This window comes from Anas acuta, chromosome 1 (assembly GCF_963932015.1).
Source record: "Anas acuta chromosome 1, bAnaAcu1.1, whole genome shotgun sequence".
In the NCBI taxonomy this organism is placed as follows: Eukaryota; Metazoa; Chordata; class Aves; order Anseriformes; family Anatidae; genus Anas; species Anas acuta.
Genome location: NC_088979.1, coordinates 13649404 through 13672506, shown reverse-complemented (window position 1 = coordinate 13672506; position 23103 = coordinate 13649404). Strand labels below are relative to the sequence as shown.

The 23103-nt window shown below is 33.3% G+C and overlaps 1 protein-coding gene across 2 annotated transcripts in view; it reads right to left on the bottom strand.

The window, feature by feature from the left end:
- CNTN5 (contactin 5) overlaps positions 1–23103 on the bottom strand; it is a 686534-nt gene that overhangs the window by 59722 nt on the left and 603709 nt on the right. For both annotated transcript variants that reach the window (XM_068669732.1, XM_068669723.1), the window contains exons 14-15: positions 11376–11503; positions 10520–10695 (exon numbers count right to left, since the gene is read on the bottom strand). In XM_068669732.1, the coding sequence (XP_068525833.1) occupies positions 10520–10695; positions 11376–11503 (304 nt within the window). The remainder of the gene's footprint in view (positions 1–10519; positions 10696–11375; positions 11504–23103) is intronic.

Here is a 23103-nt window from a genome sequence, read left to right as displayed (position 1 = left end):
ACAACAGAATGTACAACCAGCATTGTTTGTGCGAAGAATACTACATTTGGTATGTTTAATACAGATGGATATATGTTTAGACATTAGCTTCATTATCATGGTAAATGATGAGATATTTTAGATTCCATTTAGATAACTAGGAACTATGTTTGACCAAGACCTCTGAAAAAGACAATATTATTTGCCGTTCAGTGGTATCAAGGGTCTTTACAAATTTTAAGGTTTCTCCTATTTTATGCAAGATATATAAATTTTAGAAAAAAAATATTATATAGTAAGATTTTGGTAATATTTAACTTTACTCTGGGGATAAAACACTTCATAACTCTAAGTATTCTTAGATTTTATCCTTGTTTTGTACAAAGGTTTCACAATATACAGAAAGACTAAGTAAAGGCTTTATTAAGAGAGCTATACTATTGTTGCTATGCTGTTGCTATGCTCATTCTCGTCTACTGGAATGTGAGGACTTTCATATTGACCCTTAAGGCAGCCCTCATTATTGAGAATGAAAGGATTTGTTTATTTAGGAAAAGTATTAGAAGCCATAGTAATAGGCCATTATTTTGTGGTGATTATTATAGAGACTCCCTTTTACCTGGTTGATTATTTACACTAATGTCAATAGAGAATTGTTTGGATAATCTTAATTTGTATCTATTTTGAAAATTAGCTTTGTGTCTGAACTTCCCTAGGCCTGGAACAAGCCAGGGAAGAAGAGGCTGCAGCCAAACAGTTGGCACATGTAAGACTGGACTAGAGTTTTAGACTGGATTAAAAACAATGAGAATTTGAAAGTAAAGACATTACAATACCAGTGGGTCAAGGTTCATGTATCATTTTGTTGATGATCTTATCCTGTTATAAGTTCAGAACTACAAAAAATTCTGGTGGTCAAACTGATGTGCTGGCTTTCCATATCTTAAGACAATCTCTATAACATGTCACTGGAGTTGCTTGTTTAAATCTGAATGATGACAATCCAGTTTTAAAAAATCTGTTAAGCAGGGAAGCATGTAATGCTTCAGCAAAAGCAGAGCCTTGCCCTCCTCTTTAGGGAAGATGCAGAACAGGTGGTTACAAGTAGCATAGAAAGAGTTTGCATCTTGACTATGTGACTCAGAACAGCCTGAGTTATCTGTGACAGCGTGGTTTTAATATAACGAAAGCCAAAATTAGTGGTGTCTAAATTTCTTTGTCAACATCTAAATTTCCAATTTATTAAGTGTACATTCTGGAAAGCTGCATTTAATTCCACTAATTTTATGCTCTTCTCCAACAGAGCACATTTTGCAATACATGCATTATATCAAAGAAGCATTTAATTAGAAAAAATCTATATTCATTGTTGTTCTGAATATCATTTATTACCCATTTAGCCAAGTATCAAAAGTATTTGTATTTATTCAGTAAAAACTTCTACTGTGTGGAATATATATTGTATTTTAACAAATTTAAGGAACATTTATTAGGCGACTTCTAATGATTTTAAGGAAAGGTAAAATTAACTTTCAAGGCCAACATCAGCTGGGCAGTACGGCAACACTGAGCACTTTCGGGGCCTTCATTAACCAACAAATAAATAATAATACAGCTACTATGCTATCTGTCATGACTAATAGTTCTTCTTTCTGGGACAACAAATTATTGTGTCATTTATATTATGCTCCAGAGTATTCCATTCATCAGTTTTTGGGTAGCTCCAGTGACGAATACTGCGTGAATCTATTATTCTTACTGTTCCAGTGTGATATGTTATCTCTGAGGTCATAGTTACGTCTTCAGTGTATCTACTTAGGTTTACAAGTATTGACTTTTTTTTTTTCTTTTCTTTCTTTTTTTTTTTTTTTTTTTTTCTTTCCCACAAGCTGATGCAACCTCTACATAGCATTTGCTTTTGGTATAGAGATACTTCCAAGGAGTATGTAATATTCGTATTTAGTTAAATGAGCATTATCCTGTTGGATTTGTCTTTTGCACCCATTGCCCTAAAGTAGGGGAAGGGGAAGGGAAAGGAGAAGGGGAAGGGGAAGGGAAAGGGAAAGGGAAAGAGGAAGGGGAAGGCCTTGCTGAGAACTTTTTGTTGTTGAATTAATACTTTTTCAGCCATTCCACATCACTATTGAAAGGAAGCTGTATGTGGATTTTTTCCCTCTCTGTTTCATAAATCCTAAGAGACTGTGAGTTGCTTTGCAGTGAAGCAACTTTTACATATGGTTCTTAAAGTGGAGAGAATTATACTTATTCTTCCTTTGAGACTGGGTTCATTATCTTGAGCTGGTTGCTAGGAAACCTCCCCATTAATCTGTCCATTCATTTGTTGTGTTTTTATCTCCAAACCAAGGTGGTTCATTCAGTATCCCACCTGTTCTTTTAAAGGCTTTGTGCAAGAACAATCTATAATCTACCTTCTTGAAATGGAGCTCATGGTTACACAGCCGAGTCCTTTTTTAGCATCCAGTAAGTCTGTTCACTTCCTCTCTCTTCCATCGAAGAATTAAACATTGGTTTGATAATTAAAAAGCTCATTACATCTATTCAAACTACTGAATCATATGTGGAAAATATACATTAAAGAGCCTTACATTACTCTCTCCTCATGAGAGAATCCTAGCATTCATTTCACCTGTTTCTAATGCCTCTAATTTTCTATGTTGGTTATAATACTTCCCTTCCACACTCCAGATGCAGTTCTGTAAATGTAGCCCCGCTTTGTCTCGGCAAAAGGGACAAAAAGACAAGGTAGTTCAAAATTCCAGGTAGTCAATTGAAATGATTTTGCAACTTGCAGCTCACAGCTTCTGCACTGCAAGGGCCTGGGGTCTAGAAACTCTGCCTATCACTTGTGTTGAAGACTGGGCTTGGGAACTCCATCTGGCCACCACGCTGTGAAAATTGTCTCCCTGCTTGGGAAGAACATATGTAAAAAGGTAGTGAGACTGTTGTGAAAGATCATGAGAAAACACAAGGTTAAATCAATAATGAAAAGAGTGGGCCAATCACCATTACAGGAAAACTTTTATGTTGAAAACCTAACCCATGTTTGAGTCAGTTCTTTACAATGACTACAGGGGTTTACTGAGTCTATTTGTCTGTCATCTCACTTGCTTGACAGTCAGGTGTGAAGATACTTTCCTGAAAAAATTGTTTCTGCATAGAAGAGAATGATCAAGAGGTATAAAAAGCCTGGAAAGTAGATAAACATTTTGTAAAGTCATCTTCTGTACAAGCTTAAATCAGTAAAACAGTGTTCTGTAATTAAATGGGACAGAGATTTGATCCCAAATAATAAAGACCACAGCTATTAATGTTATCTTGTTCAGTTTAAGTAATTATTTAAAATATACAGCTATTTTTACAGCTAACACACAGGTGAATTCCTGACTCATACATTATTGGATTTAGCAGAATAGTCTTTATTAATGAAACTCAGTCTGACTAAATTAAAAAATGATTTCACAGCTGAATCTTGCTTGGTTGACATATTTGATTAGCAATGGAATTTATTTTTGGTGAATTTATCTGAAGTAAAATAATGATTCTACAGAACAACCTCATGGCTATGTTAGCTTTATATCATCAAGAGTAAATGAAAAATAACAATACAATGAAGTTATTTTAAATTATACTGATGATTTAAATGTACATTATGATGGATTGTTGGCTTCAAGCCAACTTCTGTTTGTAATACATTAAGGTGCCATTTTATGCAAATTCTTAGCTTTAACATATCAACCACTTGCCTGTTTCTCATGATGTTTATGAATTGAAAATATTTAATGTGTTGAAATGCAACAGATTTTTGTGTTGATATAAGGATCATGGAAAATTATAATGTATGTTCTATCATTTAATCATATAAACAAATTCAGAACAAAGATTAGTTTATTGTCAATGTTTGTTGTGATTACTGGTATATAACAGTACAATAATGGTGGTATAATAGTATCCACGCTGGTGCCGGTTGACTGAGGAATACCTGATGATATAAAATTTGTATTATCCCTATCAATAAGAAATTGTAAAAAGAGGTGGCTTTCAAAGTTTCAGATTTTTGGATCCATGATGATCTTCAAGTGGGAATATGGAACTTTCTAGTAATATTATTTTTGAGCACTGTGTATAGTGAAAGCAGCAATAATGAAAAGTGTTTTTTAGAGTGAACACTGCTGGTTAGGAACAGGTGTTGGGGTGGACAGAATGGACTTTGCAGTAGTGCTCGACTTGCTGCAAATTAGTTCAGTTCATAGTATCTGAGAAAAGACAGAAGAGATGAAGTTAAATGCATGCCAGGAATATCTCAGGTACGGTATAGTTTTGTGAAGTTTAGAAGGAAAAAAGCAGATAAGATATTTTTTAAAAATGGAAAAAAAAAGTGATAAAAAAAGCTGGGATATGAAGTGAAAATCTTCAGGACAGAGAATGTCCCTACTCTCATATTCCCCAATTTGTTTTCTGTACTGAAGTTACTATTAACAGGAAGGAAAGAGTGAAGTACATAGAATATTTGTGCTTTGTTTAAAGCTGCAGATTTTTATTTATTTTTATTTTTATTTTTAAAAGAAGACTGTAGAGCTAAATATATTATTTGAATATTGAAAATTTGAATATTTGAAAATTTGTGATGGTAGTGATGGTGTTAGTGATGGATGTGGTGTTAGTGGTGGATGAAGATGATAGAAGTGAAAATAGCATCCAGCTGTGACAGTTGTAACATTTTAAAGAAACATCAGAACAGGAAACATGAAGAGCAGACACATGACTGGGATTTCATTAGCATGCACCACAAAGGATGTTACGACAGCTGTATGTGAACAGAGATTTATTAGCTGGGTTCAAAGCTGATGGCACACCTTAACTCTGGGAAAGAAAGCCACCTAAGAGAAGAAAAAATCAAAAGAAAACAAACAAACAAAAAAACACGAGAAAGAGAGAAAGGGAAAAGAAAAGAGAATACTTCTCCTGGTGGCCAGCCAGAGAAACCCTTGTCCTCTCAAGGTTCTCTCCAGTGCAGTAGGTGACAGAGAAGACAATGATGAGATATAGTTTTTGCCATTTCCGCCCCTGGCCTTAACCTTTTCTTTGAGACCTGTTCATTCACCTTGGTTAATGTTGATTGGCGTATGTTAATTAACAGCCACTGTTGTACCCAGCTTGACTGTTAAGCTTTTCAGGACATACATTAGATAATACTTATTAAGTAGTTAAGTGATTGATATTTATTTTACTTCACACTATTCTCCCCTCCCTCCCTTTTATGTTTATTTTTATTTATTTTTATTTTTATTTTTATTTTTATTTTTATTTTTATTTTATTTTTATTTTTATTTTTATTATTTTTTTAATTTTCCCCTAATATTAATCAAGATCTATAAAACAGGAAAGAAATAAAGGAGGATGAAAGGAGGGAAGTTTTTCAGACTACTGGGAGCTTTCCATATGACCCTGCCATAGCAACCTGACTGGGGTTTGCAAGTGTAAGGCCATAAGAACAAAAACAATTGAACAGCAGCATAAGGAATGATGCAAGGGAGAAATACTGCCAGGGGTGCTCTGGAAAACACTGGACAACAGCTTGGGAGCAAGAATGCAGAGCTGCAGGTGAAAAACAGGCTACACAGAGCTGTAAATGGAAAGCCTTCAAATTAGACAGTATTGATCAGGTGCTCAAACCATCAGTGGTGCTGTTACAGCCCAGATTAATACTGGGCTAAACAGAGTTAAATGGTGCAACAGCTGCAAAGAAAGAGAGGAAAGAATAAAAAATGGGCTGTTGTGAAATATCTGGTATTTACTCCCCCCCCCTTTTTTTTTGTCCTTTATATAATAAATTTCTTGTAAACAAGGGAAGGCAGAAATACTTTAATGGAATAAGGCTATGATTTTTTTTTTTTTTTTTTTTTTTTTTTTTTTTTTTTTTTTTTTTTTTAAGGATGTGACTTTTTTATGATGATCATTTTTCTGATAGAAATCAGTTTTCAAGGATATTTAGTCACATTGTCCAAAATGGTCAGTTATCTCCCTGTTCCAAAGTAAAATGAAATGTAAGAGATGTTACTTATCATCTTCTCTCTTTTACTCTTTATTCATAGCCAAATACAAGTATTTGGGCATATCAGTTCACACACTGTTGATTTTGGGAAATGCTCAGTGTCCCATCTTAATGCATCATGCAGGTATGTCTGTAAATTTAATCAGTTCACAGGGACTGTTTTATTCTGGAAGCAGCACATGGAAAAAGTTTGTATCAGACAATGGTCTTCATTGTGTTCAGATTTTGAGTAGTAGCTACCAGTCATAAAAAAAAGTTTTTTGACATGCAATCTTTATTTTGTTATGTGTGCACCTCCTCACTCCATCCTCACCGTGAAGTCTATAAGAAACAGAAATCCTCTGTTCATAAAGCATATCTCTTCTACAAGACTTTTGGCAACTATTACTTTTTTTCTATGGGTGGGTGTTAAATAAAACCAAACAAGATTAATTAAATAGGGCTTTTATCTCAAATAAAGAGCAGATATATTATTATTAATAGCCTGCTCTTTTAATTGATACCATGCAGTGTAGAACTTAGTGCTTCCTATTTAGAAAATGGTAATGAAATTTTAATCTTCTGAAAGATCATTACAAGGCAACAAACAAAGGAAAGACTAGAAAATGTAGGGAAAGATGCAAAGTTATGCTCTCATAGGTTCTAAGTTATCATATTCAAGTCTCCAGTGCTAGAAGGTTAATGTACTGTCCACTTTATAAATACTAGCCTTTTCTAAGTGAAACAGTGGATTTTAATTCACTTCTATGTGGAAAAAATTATAGCAGTAAAATATAATGTGACAATTTGTGCTTATGGCTTCCCATGGTTGCAGTTTCAGTTAAGGTAAAAGACCAAGAAGATATTGAGACTAAATCACTTTCCTCAGTCTGAAAGTTATTCATACAGGTCAAAGTGAGGGACACTAAGAGCAATGTTGCTGCTTACCATTATGTAGATGAACACAATAAATTATTTTATTTGGCTGCCATAAAAACAATATCAGCTTTCAAACACAGGTTTGGAATAAGGATAGCTGGTTGAAAATCAACTCATAAAATCAAATGTCTTTAACTAGAAAATTGATACCTCCTGTAGAAAATTAAGGTAAATGGAGATCTCAAAAAACAGAAAATTCTGTACAGGAATTCTGGATTTAACAACAACAACAACAAAAAAGTAGGATAGAAAATCAAAGTTACCCTAACAGATGCAAACAGGTTTATATTTTCTGTGCTCAAGTGCTCACTGGTGTTGCTGGAAGGAAATTCTGGCAGTTCAACTTCCATTCAACATAATTTCTTTTAATTACACAGATTACCTCCCCACAGACCCTGAAATGTTATCAAGTCTTTTGGTTGACAAAATATGATTTTTCTGATGCCAAAGGACTCTTGGTATATGTATGCCTTTGAATGATTGTTCTGCTACAGAGCCTGTTGTAGAGTTATGCATGCAAAATATTTGGCACATTTTCTGTCCTAGAGTACAGTTGCTCCAGTGGATTTTTGCCTCTTTCCCTTCAAGCATAGCTTTTTTCAACTTGACATGCTTACAACACTTATCCTACCTAAATTGCCATAGGTATGAAATCCTTGGTAGCTCAGTAAATAACAGAAAAAACACCTTTAATTTGTATAAAAAATAGTTCTCAGTATGATTTTTTTTTTTTTTAAGAATGCAATTTTAGACCAAGCAAAGTAATATGTATTATTAATAGAAGCTTGTCCCTTTCCTTTTAACTGTAATTACTAAGGAACATGCTATTTTAGCAAATGGAAATTTATCTATGATCCAAATAAATGTTACTTAGGTGATAGCTTTTATAACACTTTATTAAACATCAAAATGTTTGTCATACTTAACTCCTGGAGCTGTCACAGTGATACTGTGAGCAATGCAACTGGTGTTGTGAAGCTGACAGTGGTTTTGTTATTAACAAAGTCCCCATTCAAATAATGTTCAATTTTTCAGGCTTTCAAACAAATAGACAAAACCCAAACAAACCCGAGCAATTTATTTATTTTTAATCTGATGAAGAATCAGTGTGTGCAGCACAAAATGGGTGTATAATTATAGAACTTCATGCACACAAAGGATATTATTTTTTCTTAGATGTACTCAGATAAAAGCATATTGTGCAGGATCAACACATGCATTTTTTTTTTTCCAAAAATATAAAGTAAGGGATATAAATGGAATTCTATTAGATTTCAAATGTTCAAGTTCCTTTACTCTGCATTCTTAAAGCAGTGTCTTTATCACATTGTGTAGCACTCTGAGAATGGATGGATGGGATTACCTGATGGGATTACCTGATGGGATAAACAGAAGAGGTTTATTTTATGTTGCTTTCCCCTAGTACATGGTCATTCTTTAGGTTTCAATTAAGTAAAGGAATATCTTTCTAACCTCTTGGTTAATTTTACATGTTCATGTAGTTAACAAAAAGGTAAATGAGATATAATTAACTAGGCTCTGGAAATGAATAGGTATGAGAATTTTTATTATTATTTTTTCCCCTAATGTCTGTCAAAACACAGAAAGTTTCTTATATCCACAAATATTACTTTGGAGTTTTACTACTTTTAAGTGGGAGAAGGATGTGTCAGGTATCTCCAACAGCATTAAAAAATTGTAGTGAGGATTGTCCTAAATGGTCATGCTCTGGTACATCTGTCCTGGAAAGGAGTGTTTCTCCTATTCCCATACTGTAATGAGTCAGTAGGTATCAGTACTATGAGTCAGTAGCCCTCTTCTAGTTCATCCAAGCCTAAACTACTATTCTAAAATAAATAAATTAATAAATAAAACAGAAGAGAAATGTCTTGACATTTAAATGACTTAGGAATGCAAGTAAATGAAGCATGGCCTGACAATCTCTTGCGTGAGCAATCTTGTAAAGACCAAGCTACTCCAGTTTAAAATAAATAAATAAATAAATAAATAAAAATAATTTTGGCATCATTTTATTATTTCTTTAAAGCTTTATAGTATTTCACTATTTTAAGACTGGCTCAATAAGGACAAAGTAGACCCTAATCTTAAAAAAAAAAAAAAAAAAAAAAAAGTGTTCTTTCTCTTCAGCTTGTTTTTCTTTTATGATCAGCTGAAGTTTGCAATTTGTTAAAAAAAATGTCTTTGGTAATTTCCTAGCCTGAGCAATTTTCTTGGTGATTATAAATTCCTTTCAGACTTGAAGATGCTGAAATGTACTAAAGGATTTGTGTAACACATTTTAGATTTCAAATTTTTTGAAATAACTTGATTTAAACCATAAGGATAGGTGTTTTCTTGAATTATAAGATGTTTTAAATTTGAAGTAAAAGAGGAAAAAAGGAAGAAAGAGAGAAAAGGAAGGAAGTTACAGTTTTTCCTTCTTAAATATTTAGTATTGGATTTTGAATATTGGATTTTTGATGAAGAAAAGTACGCTAAGAACCTTCACACCTTACTAATATTTTTCAATGGCAAAGCTTATTGAAGTCAAACTTTTGTTTTGTTTTTGTTTTCAAAAACAAAAATGAAAACAAACAAACAAAAAAACAAATCCCTCACCACCAACACGCATACAAAATGAATACAGTATAACATATAAAGCCAAGCAGAGGAATAAATTGATTGTCACTGACAAGATTTCTAATGCAAAGTTAACTTTGCTACATTGTGCTCAAATTAGACACATTGACTTTTAAAAGTTCCTGACCTTTGTGAGGTTCATTATTCTGTTAACATAGCATGGACATTTGATTTACATTTCATTAATGGCTAAATTGAAGTAAATGTCTGTAGCTTTTATTTCCATACTCATTCACATTAAGAAATTTCTTTCTACTAAGAAAAGTTCAAACAGTTTTACATGGGACGGGCTCATGTTACTTTATCATACTATTTGATCATATTAAATTATTTTTGTTTTTAATATATATAATTTGTATGCATATTTTTCCATATGATTTTTATTAACTTTAATAGCAGTTGCACAGCTAGAATCTACTTGGGGGGGCGGGGGGGGCGCAAGGGGGGGAGGTGGGCAAGGGATGGTGGTGGCAGAGAGAAGGCTGGAGAATAAAACATAGTCCTTGTTATTCAGATAAAAAAAATATGAGCTAAATAAATAAAAACATTGGGAGGTAAGTACATTCCAACAACCATACTATCTGTAAGAAAGATAAAGTTTATAGCAGCATCCTTTTTGTATTAAAATCAATAGAATTATGCAAGGAAGGTTAGATTCAAACTACTTTCTGTTCCCTCACAAAGATCAACAGGTACCTCACTAATACTAACAGATGAAGAATTAACTCTAGTAACCTGAAGTTTGTACCTCTTCTAGCTGTAATTTCTTTCCAACATTAGTGAAACAAGTTATCTTTCAATTTTGTTAGACTTTTGTACATGGAAGGCATGAAAAATCATGTAAAAAACATGTAAAATAAATTTTTATCACTTTGCAGCACACATAAAACCATACATATGATCACTTACTGCCTTGATGCTTTCAAAGTGTCCACCTTCTTTATCAAAGTCAATTGGCTGCCCATTAAGTGTCCAATAGAAAGTGACATCTAGTGTGCTGTCATGAAGGGCTTTGCAACTGAGGACAATGCTTTCTCCAACTGTTAACTCTATCTTCTTGGGAGTCAGCTCTATTCTTGTTGGTTCTTGAAATACAGAAGGATAAAGAACATTTCAATGGAAGTCTAGTTATGGCAAGGCATGAATATAATGTTTTTAAGTTCTGCTTGGTTTACTCAGACCCTGCATTTATTGCTTTTTGCTTTTTTTTTTTTTTCAAAATATATAGTTCTAAATACTGAAATATACATATATATATACACATATGTATACATTTGCTTGCTTTTAAAGCTGTAACACCTGGAATATTGTGATTGTATTGTTTTGTCTCGTAAAAAATAAATGAAAAATAATAAAAAAAAATCCAGGCATAAATACACAAAGATGACCATTGAACATCTAAAATGAAAAGCAATATAAGAAGTCACCTACAAAGTGAGAAAAAATGTGGCTTAAAAATTAATCGTGACTCAGTCCTTAGAATGTTCATTGATACATTTTTTTTTTTTTCCTCCAGACTTCAATCCTCTTTAGAAAGGGGATTCCTCTTCAGAAAGCAAGTGAGATCCCAAAGATAAGATATGTTAAAAGGGATATTGATTTTTATTTTTTCTTCCTCTCTCTCCCTTCTCTCCTTTTTTTTTTTTTTTTTTTCTTTTTTTGTTTTTAATTTTATGGAACTATTTGTGATGATCTGGTTGATTTAATATGTATGCAAATATTAGCAATGAGATATCATCAATAACACCAAAGTTTTTTGTCATACCTTTAACAGATACTGATGCAATGATTTCTGCAGATCCAAATACATTTACACCTTGGCATAAATACCGTCCTTCATCAGATTTAGAAGCATTCACGATTCGTAGGCTCCCATGTGGAAGAATAGTTATCCTGAAAACGAAAAATACATAAATATATCTCCATTCCTAGCAGCCAAATTTCATGATGATAAATTTTACAGCTAATAAATAAGATTAAGGCCTGCTGCCTCTGTAGTTAGGGATGAGGAAGATGATAATTGTGATAATCTCCTGTTTCAAAAGGTTTGTAATAACCCCATTTTACTCCTTTTTCTTTAATTCATAAAGTTACAAGGAGCCATCAGTGGATTAGTATCTTTTAACACATATCCATGGTGAATATTAATGAATATTTTGTAAAGAGTAAAAAGGTGATTCTTCATAATTTGTGTTTAAAGTTTCACTGTTATATTTTGTCAAATTAACCACAAGATATTTCATTAAAATAAAATAAAATCTTATAAACCAAATCTAAGAGGAATGGAAAGCAAAATGTAAAAGAGAACTGGAAAAAGAAAACAAAAACAAAAACAAAAACAAAACAACACATAAAATTAATTATATCTAGTCAAAGTACGATTGATGACATTACTACACAGTGTAGCATAGACACTTAAATAATCTCCACTTTTTTGTAGTTTAGAATTTTTTTTTAAATTGAGTCTAGTATGATTCCAGTTTCACCACATTTCTTATTTGAATAACCTCACTTAAGTATACTCACTAGAAATATTTAGTCATTTACACTTGGGAATTTCAGATTTTGTCTTTGCTTACACTGTATTAGTCATAAAATATATTAAGCTATACTAAGTACAAATTAACATGCTTTAACTGATCTAAAAGAAACAAAGCCACAGAATTTATGTTAAATCTGCAGCCCTGGAAGAACATTAAAACAAAACAAAATGGAAGAACATTAAAACAAAACAAAACAAACAAACAAAACCCAATAACAATAATAAAAACATTACTTCTGTCCTGAAAGAGAACTGCAAGGCTAAATGGCATATCTTAAATGGCAATTAAGCCAAACCCTGCTTGCAGATATTGAACTCTTATTAATATGCTGGGTGGTTGTTAGGATTCTCCAAACAACATAGGAGGTATGGGTTGGAAGCAGGCATGGACACTGACGGAAGATAATTCTCAGTAAATGCTTTCAGGTATCACATAGAAGTGGAGGAGGTGAAGGAGTGCTTCCTTCTCCTGTATTTTGAAAGTAAGATTAAGATCTCTATCTGTATTAAAGTATCTAAGTGGGTAGGTGGCCTTTCACAATGATGGCTGGATTTTTAGATATAACTCTACAGTAAAGATTTTTGTTAAAGTAGTGAGTAATATTCCTTCTGCTGGGAATATTGTGTTGAGGTCAGAAATTGCGGAGACTGCAGTGTTATAGTTTATTCTTCATAGAAAAGTGTTTCACCAGGAGTAAGGATTTCTCACCACCCTTATTAACAGGTCTGTGTTGGGCTCTTCAACAAACAATAAATGGAAAGAATTCCCTTTGTAGGTTGGACACCTTAAAGTGCAAAACTGAGTTTTGTTTAAATTAGCAGTGATTAAATAAATACTTAAGATTCAATTATGTGTTCAAACCAAATCACCAATATGAGAAAAATCACCAAAATGAAAAATATTAATTTTTTACTGTCAGGAAAAACGACAACAACAACAACAACAACACTCCATTCTCTGACTTTGGTGTTTTATTATATGACATTTATAGAAATAGTGGTGGAGAAAACAGAATTTAATTCTCATGAGAGAATGTACAGTTATTCACTTCAGGTGTAAAAATACTTACTGTTCTCAGCAAAAAATAAAATAAAATAATAATAATAATAGCTAAATAGCTTCAAATGTGAATGGAGCAAAGAAAAGACGTCAACAAATTCCGCAGTACAATATGATGCTCTATGTCCCCTCTTACCCTAAACTAATATATATCAGTTTTTGAGTTATATTACTTGTCTAAAAGTAATTTTTTAGAAAGCAAAATTATATTAGATAACTGCTTTGTATCAGAATTTTGAGCTTCCTTTTATCTAACTATTTATTTATTTATTAATGCAAATGGGAAAGTTTTGTTACAATATTTCACACCTGTGACTGGTTTCACATCTGAAGTAAAAAGGAGTACATGTTTCACTAGAATGGTATCTGGTTTAAGAACTGATTGGGATGTAAGCTTCCTTCTTTTCTTCTTGGTGCAAGTAGGCTTTTGTATATTTCTTCTCAAGATACTTGGTGATCAATGCTCTGAGGACATTGTATTATTAGTATGATAGTAGCCTTTGCAGAACAGTAATAGTTGTCATCATACTGTCAGCATCAGACAAGTGAAAGGACACTCCTGCAATGTTTACAAATTATAAAAGCTTATACACAACATAAGTCATGATATAAAACTGTTTTTCATTCTGATCTTGGAAGAAAAGAAAGTTAGATGCATATGGAAGATGAATGAATCTTATACATATAATCAACTACTATTCTATTTAGCTAAAAGCTCTTGGAAGCTCTTTTCTATTCTTTCATGAGGAAAAGAATAATTGCTCAATCAAAGAAATTGCAAACACATTTGCTGGTGAATTATCTGACTCGGAAATTAATACTTTCCTTAAAATACCTAACATTCATTTGTTCTCCCTTTTTGTGTTTGGGAAAAAAGCCAGGGTTTGGTTATGATGAAAACTGAAATGCTTTATTTATTCACATAACACTTGCAGAAACACCGACTTCTCCCTCCCTCCCTGCAAATATCTGTCATGGAGACACCACCCGTGTAGTATGTCAACATATTTTAATAAGAAAATTCTGTAGCAAAAGGTTTTTTTTAACATTATAAACAGAAGGGTAGCAAAGAGAGAAGAAATGAGGTTGGAGTACAGTTAAGAACAATTGAACAATTCAGGAAAACAAAACAAAACAAAACACACAAAACAACACATTATAAACTGAGGGAAAGATTATGATTATAGATGAAGGTATAGAGAAGAGATGGATCAAGGTGATAGTTTGGAGATTATTGTATCTAAGTTTAAGCAAAACCTAATGGAGATAAGTGTTGTCCATCCAAGGACTCTGAAAAAAAAATGGCATATAATCTTACTCTCTCTGTAGAAAAAATTGTCTACATAATAATGTGGAGAAAAAGATATGAGAATTGATGTCTTGGAATCAGTAAATATGCTGGTTTAATACCAAAAGCAAAAAAGACTTTTAGCAATAATATTAGTAAAAAGAATAATTGGGATAATAACAGCAAATGGACAGGATATAAAATTCAACATGATTTAACTAACATAAAACTTCAGGGCAAGACAAAATTATTATAACATTTAATAAGATAAATATTTTCTAGAGAAAGTGAATGCAAATTTCATCTTCTAAGTGTTCAGTGATGAGGCTATTGGAATTCACATGACTGTTTAAACAAGTTTAATACAGAAATTTGAGATGGTTAAGGAACTGTCTGAACAGGAGAGGAAAATAAATTTTGTTGAAAGAGAGCTGGGTCTTTGAAATATCATCTTATTTTTCATAATGACAAGGATACAAAAAGAAGGATGCTAGAAATTTGCTGAAACAAACAGTACACTGATGCAGCAAGTACCAAACAGGAGGGCTTTGGTGACTGAGAATTACATTCATAGAAAAGTAGTGGATGTTGCTCTGGACTAACAGTACTATACAACAAAGGTAAATGCAACCCTAGAATATAGCAGATACTAACCAGCAGCTCATTATGGAAGTGTTTATAGTTAAGGAACTGAGAAAACGTAACCTGGAATATAGGTCAAACATCAGTACTAATATCATAATTATTCAGAAATATTAATTTTAATAGAGCTAGCACTCAGGAGCTCTATTATCAGGATAACCAGGAAGGAAGATGCTTATAAAATGAAAGATAAGGTGAGATGAGCACATGTTAATTCATGTATCTTTCACATAGAATCAGTACTGTTTCTATTGACAGTAATAAAATGCCACATGTATTTCATATTATGGATATCTAAACTCAGATATCTCGACCTAGAACTGAATCTCACCCTCAAATCTTGAGAAAGTTCCCCAAATATAAATGCCTATTATCACCTGACATCATGTGAGGCACAGAATCACAACTGCTGTTTACATCAAAAGTGTGGTTCAGAAGTGAATTCCCCCATTTCCTCCCCTTATTCTGGCTTTATAGACTGATATCAAGAAGCAGTCTATAAACTCATGAACTAAACTTTCAGCTGAAATTGAGAGGTATTCTTAAGGATTGCATCAGTTTTTGGCCACAAATATGTATCCAAGACATGGGATGGGAATAAAGCTCCTGTGAAGAGAAACCCTGAATCAGGCACTGTGGACAGTGGCAACTTACGCTCTGTGAATTTGCTCCTTTTCATTCATACTGAAATAGTCCAAAGGTATCCAAGACACCTGTATAGGGCTGAGAAATGCTATACAAAACCTATGAGATGCTTATGGCACAGACATATAGGTTTGTGTAACCATGTCTTTTGGAAGTCTGGATGTGATCCAGGGTACTCTCAAAGGGCAGTAGGAATCTGGGAGGGAGAGAGAAAGGGAGGGGCAGATGACTTAAATAGGTGGTGTAATCTCAGAGACAGTCTGAAGAATTAAAGCATATAAATTCTGCTGCTGATGGTGGTGGTGAGTACCAAATATGATGCTGGTCTTTGAACTTGAATACCTGCTCTCTCAGAAATCAGTTAACCACATGCTTCACAGCATACTGTATACCCATGAAGCTAAAGATATTGATTGACAATGAAAAGAGCTAAACTGAAATTGAATGTGATTTTCTAAGTGTATATGATGTCTGTTTATATTATACTTTCCCACTATGAATTCATTTGAAGTACTACAGCCATTGAGTGCCCAGCTTGCAAAGCCTGTGATTTTCTTGTCTGGAATATCAACAAGTTTGAAAATACATATTAACCTTTCTATACATATAGCCTTTCTATAAAGTAAACTTTTTTAATTACAGAATAATTCAGTAAACTAAATTGAGAATTGTTATAAAACCATAAAAGCATGCATAAGAATGTTTTTTTTTTTTTTTTTGTTTTGTTTTTTTTTTTTTTGTTTTTTTTTTTCTTAAGGCTTAAGGATTGGATTTAGATTGACATTGGAAGGCTGCAAAATGATCAGTAATTATAGTTTTCAGACAATATTTTCAATTGAATATTTTCACTGTAAAAACATTTGCAATCTATTCAAAGCTCCTGTTCAGCAGTAACACTTAAGATTGGAAACATTTTTAGTACATTCTTTTAAATAAAAATGCATTAGCTCACACAGATCAACCCTTTCATCAATTTTACTCTTTTACCAATAAAGTATGTATCAGGGAAGGTAAGATACTTTATAAAGATGTGATTTTTTATTTGGAAGAATGAACATTCATATCATTTGCATGTGAGAAATTGATTTGTTCTGGTGATTAGAAAGGTATTATTTGAGGCTGTCTTCTAAGAAGCTGATGAATATAAATTACACTTACAAGAAATGCTGGATATTTCCTTGAAGATGTTTGAAGGTGTTTGGAAGTCCTCTGCTTGCCAACTAGAAATGCCTTCAGGGTTGACTGGCAGAGAGGTAGAGAAAACTGATGATGAACAGAATATGAGGTCCCCACAAATGTGAATGACAAAGTTTAGGCTCCTTCAGGTGTGTTATGATTTAGCAAAGAGGACCGTGTAAAACAATGTTTAAGAGTTGCTCATATCAAAAATACTAGTGTGGCATAAAAAAGTCTCTCTCATTTTACATTGTTTTGATTTTAAAAATTCCAAGTTTCTTCCTTACTGCTGTTTTATTCTCAGAAAACAAACTTGTGAGAGTGGCTGTAATATTTTGCCTTATTTTGAGGGAAAGGATAAAGAAGGAGGACATGCAGTCATCACTGTCTTCATGTAAAACAAGGAGGTCTATTCTTCCTGATATGTTATTGATGATTATTTTCCCTTTAAGTTCTTAAGGATAAATGAAATGAATTAATAGTCCATATCCTCTTATTGCTTTGCTGTGCTTCAAAAAATATATTTCCTTGTTAATATCTGTTACCATTCAGTAAGAAAGTTCTCAGATATTATCTAGAGTCAATAGAGGATATACTGGTTTAGAGGGTGGAAAATCTCAGCCGTCTTTATCATCAGGGACAGTTTTACCTTGATTCACCAGGGTCAGAATGTGCATTTGTTCTTCCTATCACATGTAAAATTGGTGAGCAGAGTCTTCTATCAAGATTAAGATAATGAGAAGGGGAAACTCTCTGATTCTGTTGGATCATTCCTAACAGATTCTCACAAACAGAGGTACTGATGCAGTGGCTAGGTTTTGTTTTAAATTCTGTGATGGACCCTGAAGTCCATATGTAGAAGGAGATGAGTGGTTGAACACAGAAAAAGTTATAATTACTATACAGTCTTTAGAATCTTATTGGAGAGTAATAGAGGGGACACTAATAAAAATGAAATCCAGGCAGATTATATTTGGAGCTTTATGTTTTTTGAAATATATACATATGTATATTAAAAAAGCAAACAAAAAAAAAGCCAAATATGTGGGCATTTTTCATAGGGGATGAAAAGTAATAAGTAGCAATGAGTAGTTTGATTAAGCTATGCCTACTTTTGCCTTTCTGTATTTCTGTTATTTATTTATTTATTTATTTTGTGCTTTTGACTCTTCCACACTAAAGTTATTTTTATAGGGCTAATAAAAATCAAAGCAATCAGGGGAGCATTAATGAGAAATTCATTAAAGATTTAGTCAGCAGTTTTGTAAACTTGAACACACATAAAATAGGTAAAAGAAGATTATAAGTTATTCAAGTGGTTAGAATTTTTTCCCCCATATTTCACAGCGGGGTCTAAAAAAGAAGTATGAAATTGGTTTGCGTGTATATTGGAATTAAGAACCTTTAAGATGCAAATGCAGAGAAGCTGCTCTGACTCACTTAGCCTGTGGCCCTTTAGAATGTTTGGATCTGAGCAATCTGTCATTTCACATTAGCTTGGATATGGGACCTGTCAGTATTCTTTAATGTAGATTACAAGGAATCAGGACAAGTAGTTGTAAATAGCTGAAACTTTTATTTCTCCTTGAATGACTGTGAGCTCTCTCATTTCCCTGTGCTTTCTCTCACTCCTTCATAATAGATGTACAAGCCTCTAAATCTCACAGAAAATGAATATGAGTTATTATAGTAAAACCACTTAAATAACCAGAATACCATCTACTTTATATACATTTTTTATAGCATCACACTAGATGGAGTGTTTTATTTTAATATTGTTGACCTGATTAGAAAAAAAAGGTGATGTTTGGCCCAATCCCTTAGCAGGATACAATATTAGTTGGATTTTCTTCAGATTTTCAAATATTTATAGTAGTGTAATTCCTGTGTGTGATATGCTAGGTCATGGGAATATGCTAAGATTTATGATTAATAAACTACTTCCAGCTCTATTTAATCTAATCTGTGCAAACTGTCTTAGGGCAAGTTTTTTTCAAAGGAGCTACAAGTGGGCCCATCATTTTGTCCTTGAAACATTTGTGTATGCAAATGCACTGACTTTAACAATTCAAGTGGTGTCCACATAGGTACATGCAATTTCGGGTGACAAGCATTACAAGACAGCTTTTGCTAACTAATGTAGTTTCTGTTCTAAGCACAAAGAATATGTACAATTTCTGCATTGTTGCTGAACAGTAATGTCTAGAAACCACTGATATGTCATAATGAACACGGTCTCTTGAAGTGCTTTTTTCTCTGTATGAGTGGGCTGGTCGTTTTTAATTTTAACAGTGCTTCTTATTAATTCCCCATTTCAGACAGGTACTTCAGTACTCTATTCGTTTTAAAGACCCTGTTAATAACTGAAGTCAATGATGACATGAATGTCATAAAATGTAAATATCTGCAGTATTAAACTCATTCAGAACCTAACTGTAAATGGAATAGAGATCTGTTACCTATATAAAATAAACAAACAATAAAACATGTCATTATTCTAGTTTTCTATAATACTCTTGAAGTAAGAAAGATCGGTTCGTGTATTTTGAAAATTTAGCATCACTTTGCTAACAGACACCTTGCATTTCTGCTCTAATATTATGCCTCAAAATGTGTTTAGTCTTGTATGAATAGAAAAAACTGGAAGAATTTATCAGAATTTATCTCAGAAAAAGTGTTCGAGAGAGTAGGGAGGAATGTTTAAGGTCTTTATGTTCTTCATTATAGTCAAAAATTTCTTTTAAAAGTCTTTTTATAAAATATGTTGGGTTTAGGACAATATATCTACAAACACACTGAAATAACTCAAAAAAGTATGAAAATGTTATTTTGTATTTCTTACCATACTGTTCTCCTGATGCATTTAAAAATAAAATCTATATTAATATTTTAATATTTCTAATAATTAAGTTTATATATTTATTTATTTTACACACCGTTTCAATGTCATAAATATTCTGCTACTTAGAAAAAGTCCTTGATTTTCAAGGAAGACTTTTGTCACAATAATTTTTTCCTTCTTCCTAGGTGACAACAATGAATTATTAACTTACCCTATTTTTTCTCAGAAACTTTAAAAATCAGGTGCCTGTAGGACTTCATAATTCCCTCAGGAAAAAGAAAAATACATGGGGAAATTTTAGTTACTTTAAGATATTTCCGTGTTTCACTCATTAGAAAGACAACTTGGCAGATTGGGTATGCAAAAGTGAAAATACAAATATACCATGTACTCAAGGAAGCAAACCTTTAGTCATTGTAAAATGACAGTTTCATTCAGTCACACGGATCTGCTTTAATTTATACTGGTTAAAGACACAACTCAAACCAGCCAAACTGTCTTATGCCTGACGTGTTAACATTAACTTCAGCAATGTAATATGAATAGCAGAAATATTTTTCATATTAACCTGTAGCACACTAAACTTTTATTTCATTAAAATGTGATTGTTTTGATTATTTGATTTAAGACAGTTAATTAGATGTTTATATGTGAAGTTTTCGTACGCTCGGGGCAGCAGTAATCTAGCTAAAGCATTATTATTGTAAGCTTTGTAATAACACCCAGTCAGATGGAACCTGCTTTTCAACATTGATTCATGTTCTGCAACAACACTACTAGAATACTAACTTAAAGTTATACCTCCATATAGTTAAGTACTGAATTTAAATCTTCCCCACCTCCTTGAAAAAATATAATAATTATTATTATTTTTAGAGGTAGTTCCTGTTTTCATGTGAATAGAAGAGTTTTGTAGATAGGAAGAACTGACAGCCTTTTCCTTAGAACTCATGCACACTCTCTCTCCCTTTCTCTCAAAAAAAAAAAAAAAAAAGAATATCAGAATATCAGTGCAACTGGTGATGCAAAAGAAAAGTCAAGGCAATTGACAATTTTTAAATTTACATTTTTTAAGAACGTCCCAATGGATCTGTTTTCTACTTTCTAGTGATCTCTACCTTGCATACCTAGGCAGTCAGTTATTTGGGTGTCAATGGGAGCAGAATGTTATAATCCCAAGGAAGATAGACCAGTAGCCAAAGCGGCTGCTTATTTCTTCCAAGGGTGGCCAACAGATGAGAATCAAAAGAGCAAAAAGCTGTGAACCCATCTAAAAATCCCAGCATGGAGTGCTGAAAAGCAGTAAGTTGAATACATGTGCTCTATATCCCATTGATATAATACATCCAAACAGCCGCAAAATATGCACCTGTTCTTGTCTATCATTTCTCCTAGAAACAGACACTAAGATGAAATGAGTATGCTCACAGTACGGGAAGACTGAGATCATTTGAATGATCTACTGATAAATGCTGTTGGTATATCATTCTATTAATTTCTCATTTAACACCTTTGAATTTGAGGTTGTTTTACAAAATTTTGTTTTTCAAAAATGTGAAATGTGTAATCTCAATGTAGTTCAAAGATCACAGAATCACAGAATTGTAGGGGTTGGAAGGAACCTCAGGAGATCATCAGGTCCAACCCACTTGCCAAAGTAGGTTCCCTAGAGCAGATTGCCCAGGAAGGTGTCCAGATGGGTCTTGAATATCTCCAGAGAAGGAGACTCCACCCCTGAGCAGCCTGTTCCAGCATTCTGTTACCCTCGCTGTGAAGAAGTTCTTTTACATGTTGGTGCAGAACTTCCTGTGCTCCGTTTTGTGGCCTTTACCCCTTCTCCTGTCCCCACAAACCACTGAAAAGAGGTTGGCCAAATCCTTCTGTCTCCCACCCTGAAGGTATTTGTAAACATTAACAAGATCCCCTCTTAGTCTTCTTTTCTCAAGTCTGAACTCAGGTCTCTCAGCCTTTCCTCATAGGGAAGATGCTCCAGGCCCTGCATCACCTTTGTGGCCCTCTGCTGGATTCTTTCCAGGAGATCAGGAGATCCCTCTTTTTCTTTTTTTTTTCTTTTTTTTTTTTTTTTTTTTTTTTTTTTTTTTTTACCGGGAGCCCAGAACTGATGGGACAGATGAAGATTGGAACAGCTGTCACATCCTATGATCAAACTGACTGTAAGCTCTAAGTTTATTTCTTTTATTTCTAATATATTAGAAATCTAAGTTTATTTCTATTATCTTTCATCCTCCTCCTGCCTCTGTAAGCGTGCAAAGCCTGCACTTAGTACATTTTTGCTCAGAGGTTGGACTCGATGATCTTGACGTCTCTTCCAACCTAGAAATTCTGTGATTCTGTGATTCTGTGAGATATAAACTCTTTGTGCGAAGACTCAATTAACATGATGAACATTTTACATGGATCAATAACTAAAAGTTCTTCATTAACTGTTTAGAAATTTCTTTATAAGATACAATGTTCCACGGAACTACTGGCATTCTAACCATTTCTGCTGTGAAGTGACCTATTTCAATAACTACAGGGGCTCAGTTGGAGTATGGTATAGTTTGGCATACTGTTTTCATGATCATTCTAGTCTTAGATTATTTTAGCTTTTGAAATAAATTACATGAGAGGTCTGTGGAATTGTCAACATTGAGAATCTTTGTAGACTGTATATAACAAATATGGCATAGATTACTATTCTGATAGTAATGATAGAATGGTATAATTGGTAGTACTTTTTCATAAGAAGTCCCTACTAGACCTATGGTTATTCTAATAAGAGATTACCATGCTGTGAGCAATCAGAGGCAATCCTTGTCACTTGTGTGCTCAGTTCTACAACACTTCTGAGAAATTCTGGCACTTCTTTCTTCTATCATTCTTATTGGAATATAGATCTAGTGGGAAAGATCTAAATAATCTGTCACTACACTTTCTGTCAAAAGAAAGAAAGCAAAGACTAGATGCAAAAAGTTGTCTTGTAGCTCCATTTTCACCCTACACAACTTCACACCTTGAGATATGAGCAGTAAAGCAGAGAAATCTGCCTGATGAAACAAACAGCACAAAGATGTGAGAAGTGAATGTATATACCTGACAAGCACTCTTCCCTCACTAGTCCCATGGTGCTGCTCTAATCTAATTTGGTGATACAGCAACATTAGCAGATTTCTACATCCTCTGCATCCAACAGAGTTCTTGACTGCATCCTCCATGAGTGGCGTGCTTAAAAGCCAGCAGCTCTTCTGAACACATGCTAGTTTATTAAATTGTTGGTGCAAAACTGAGAATTCAT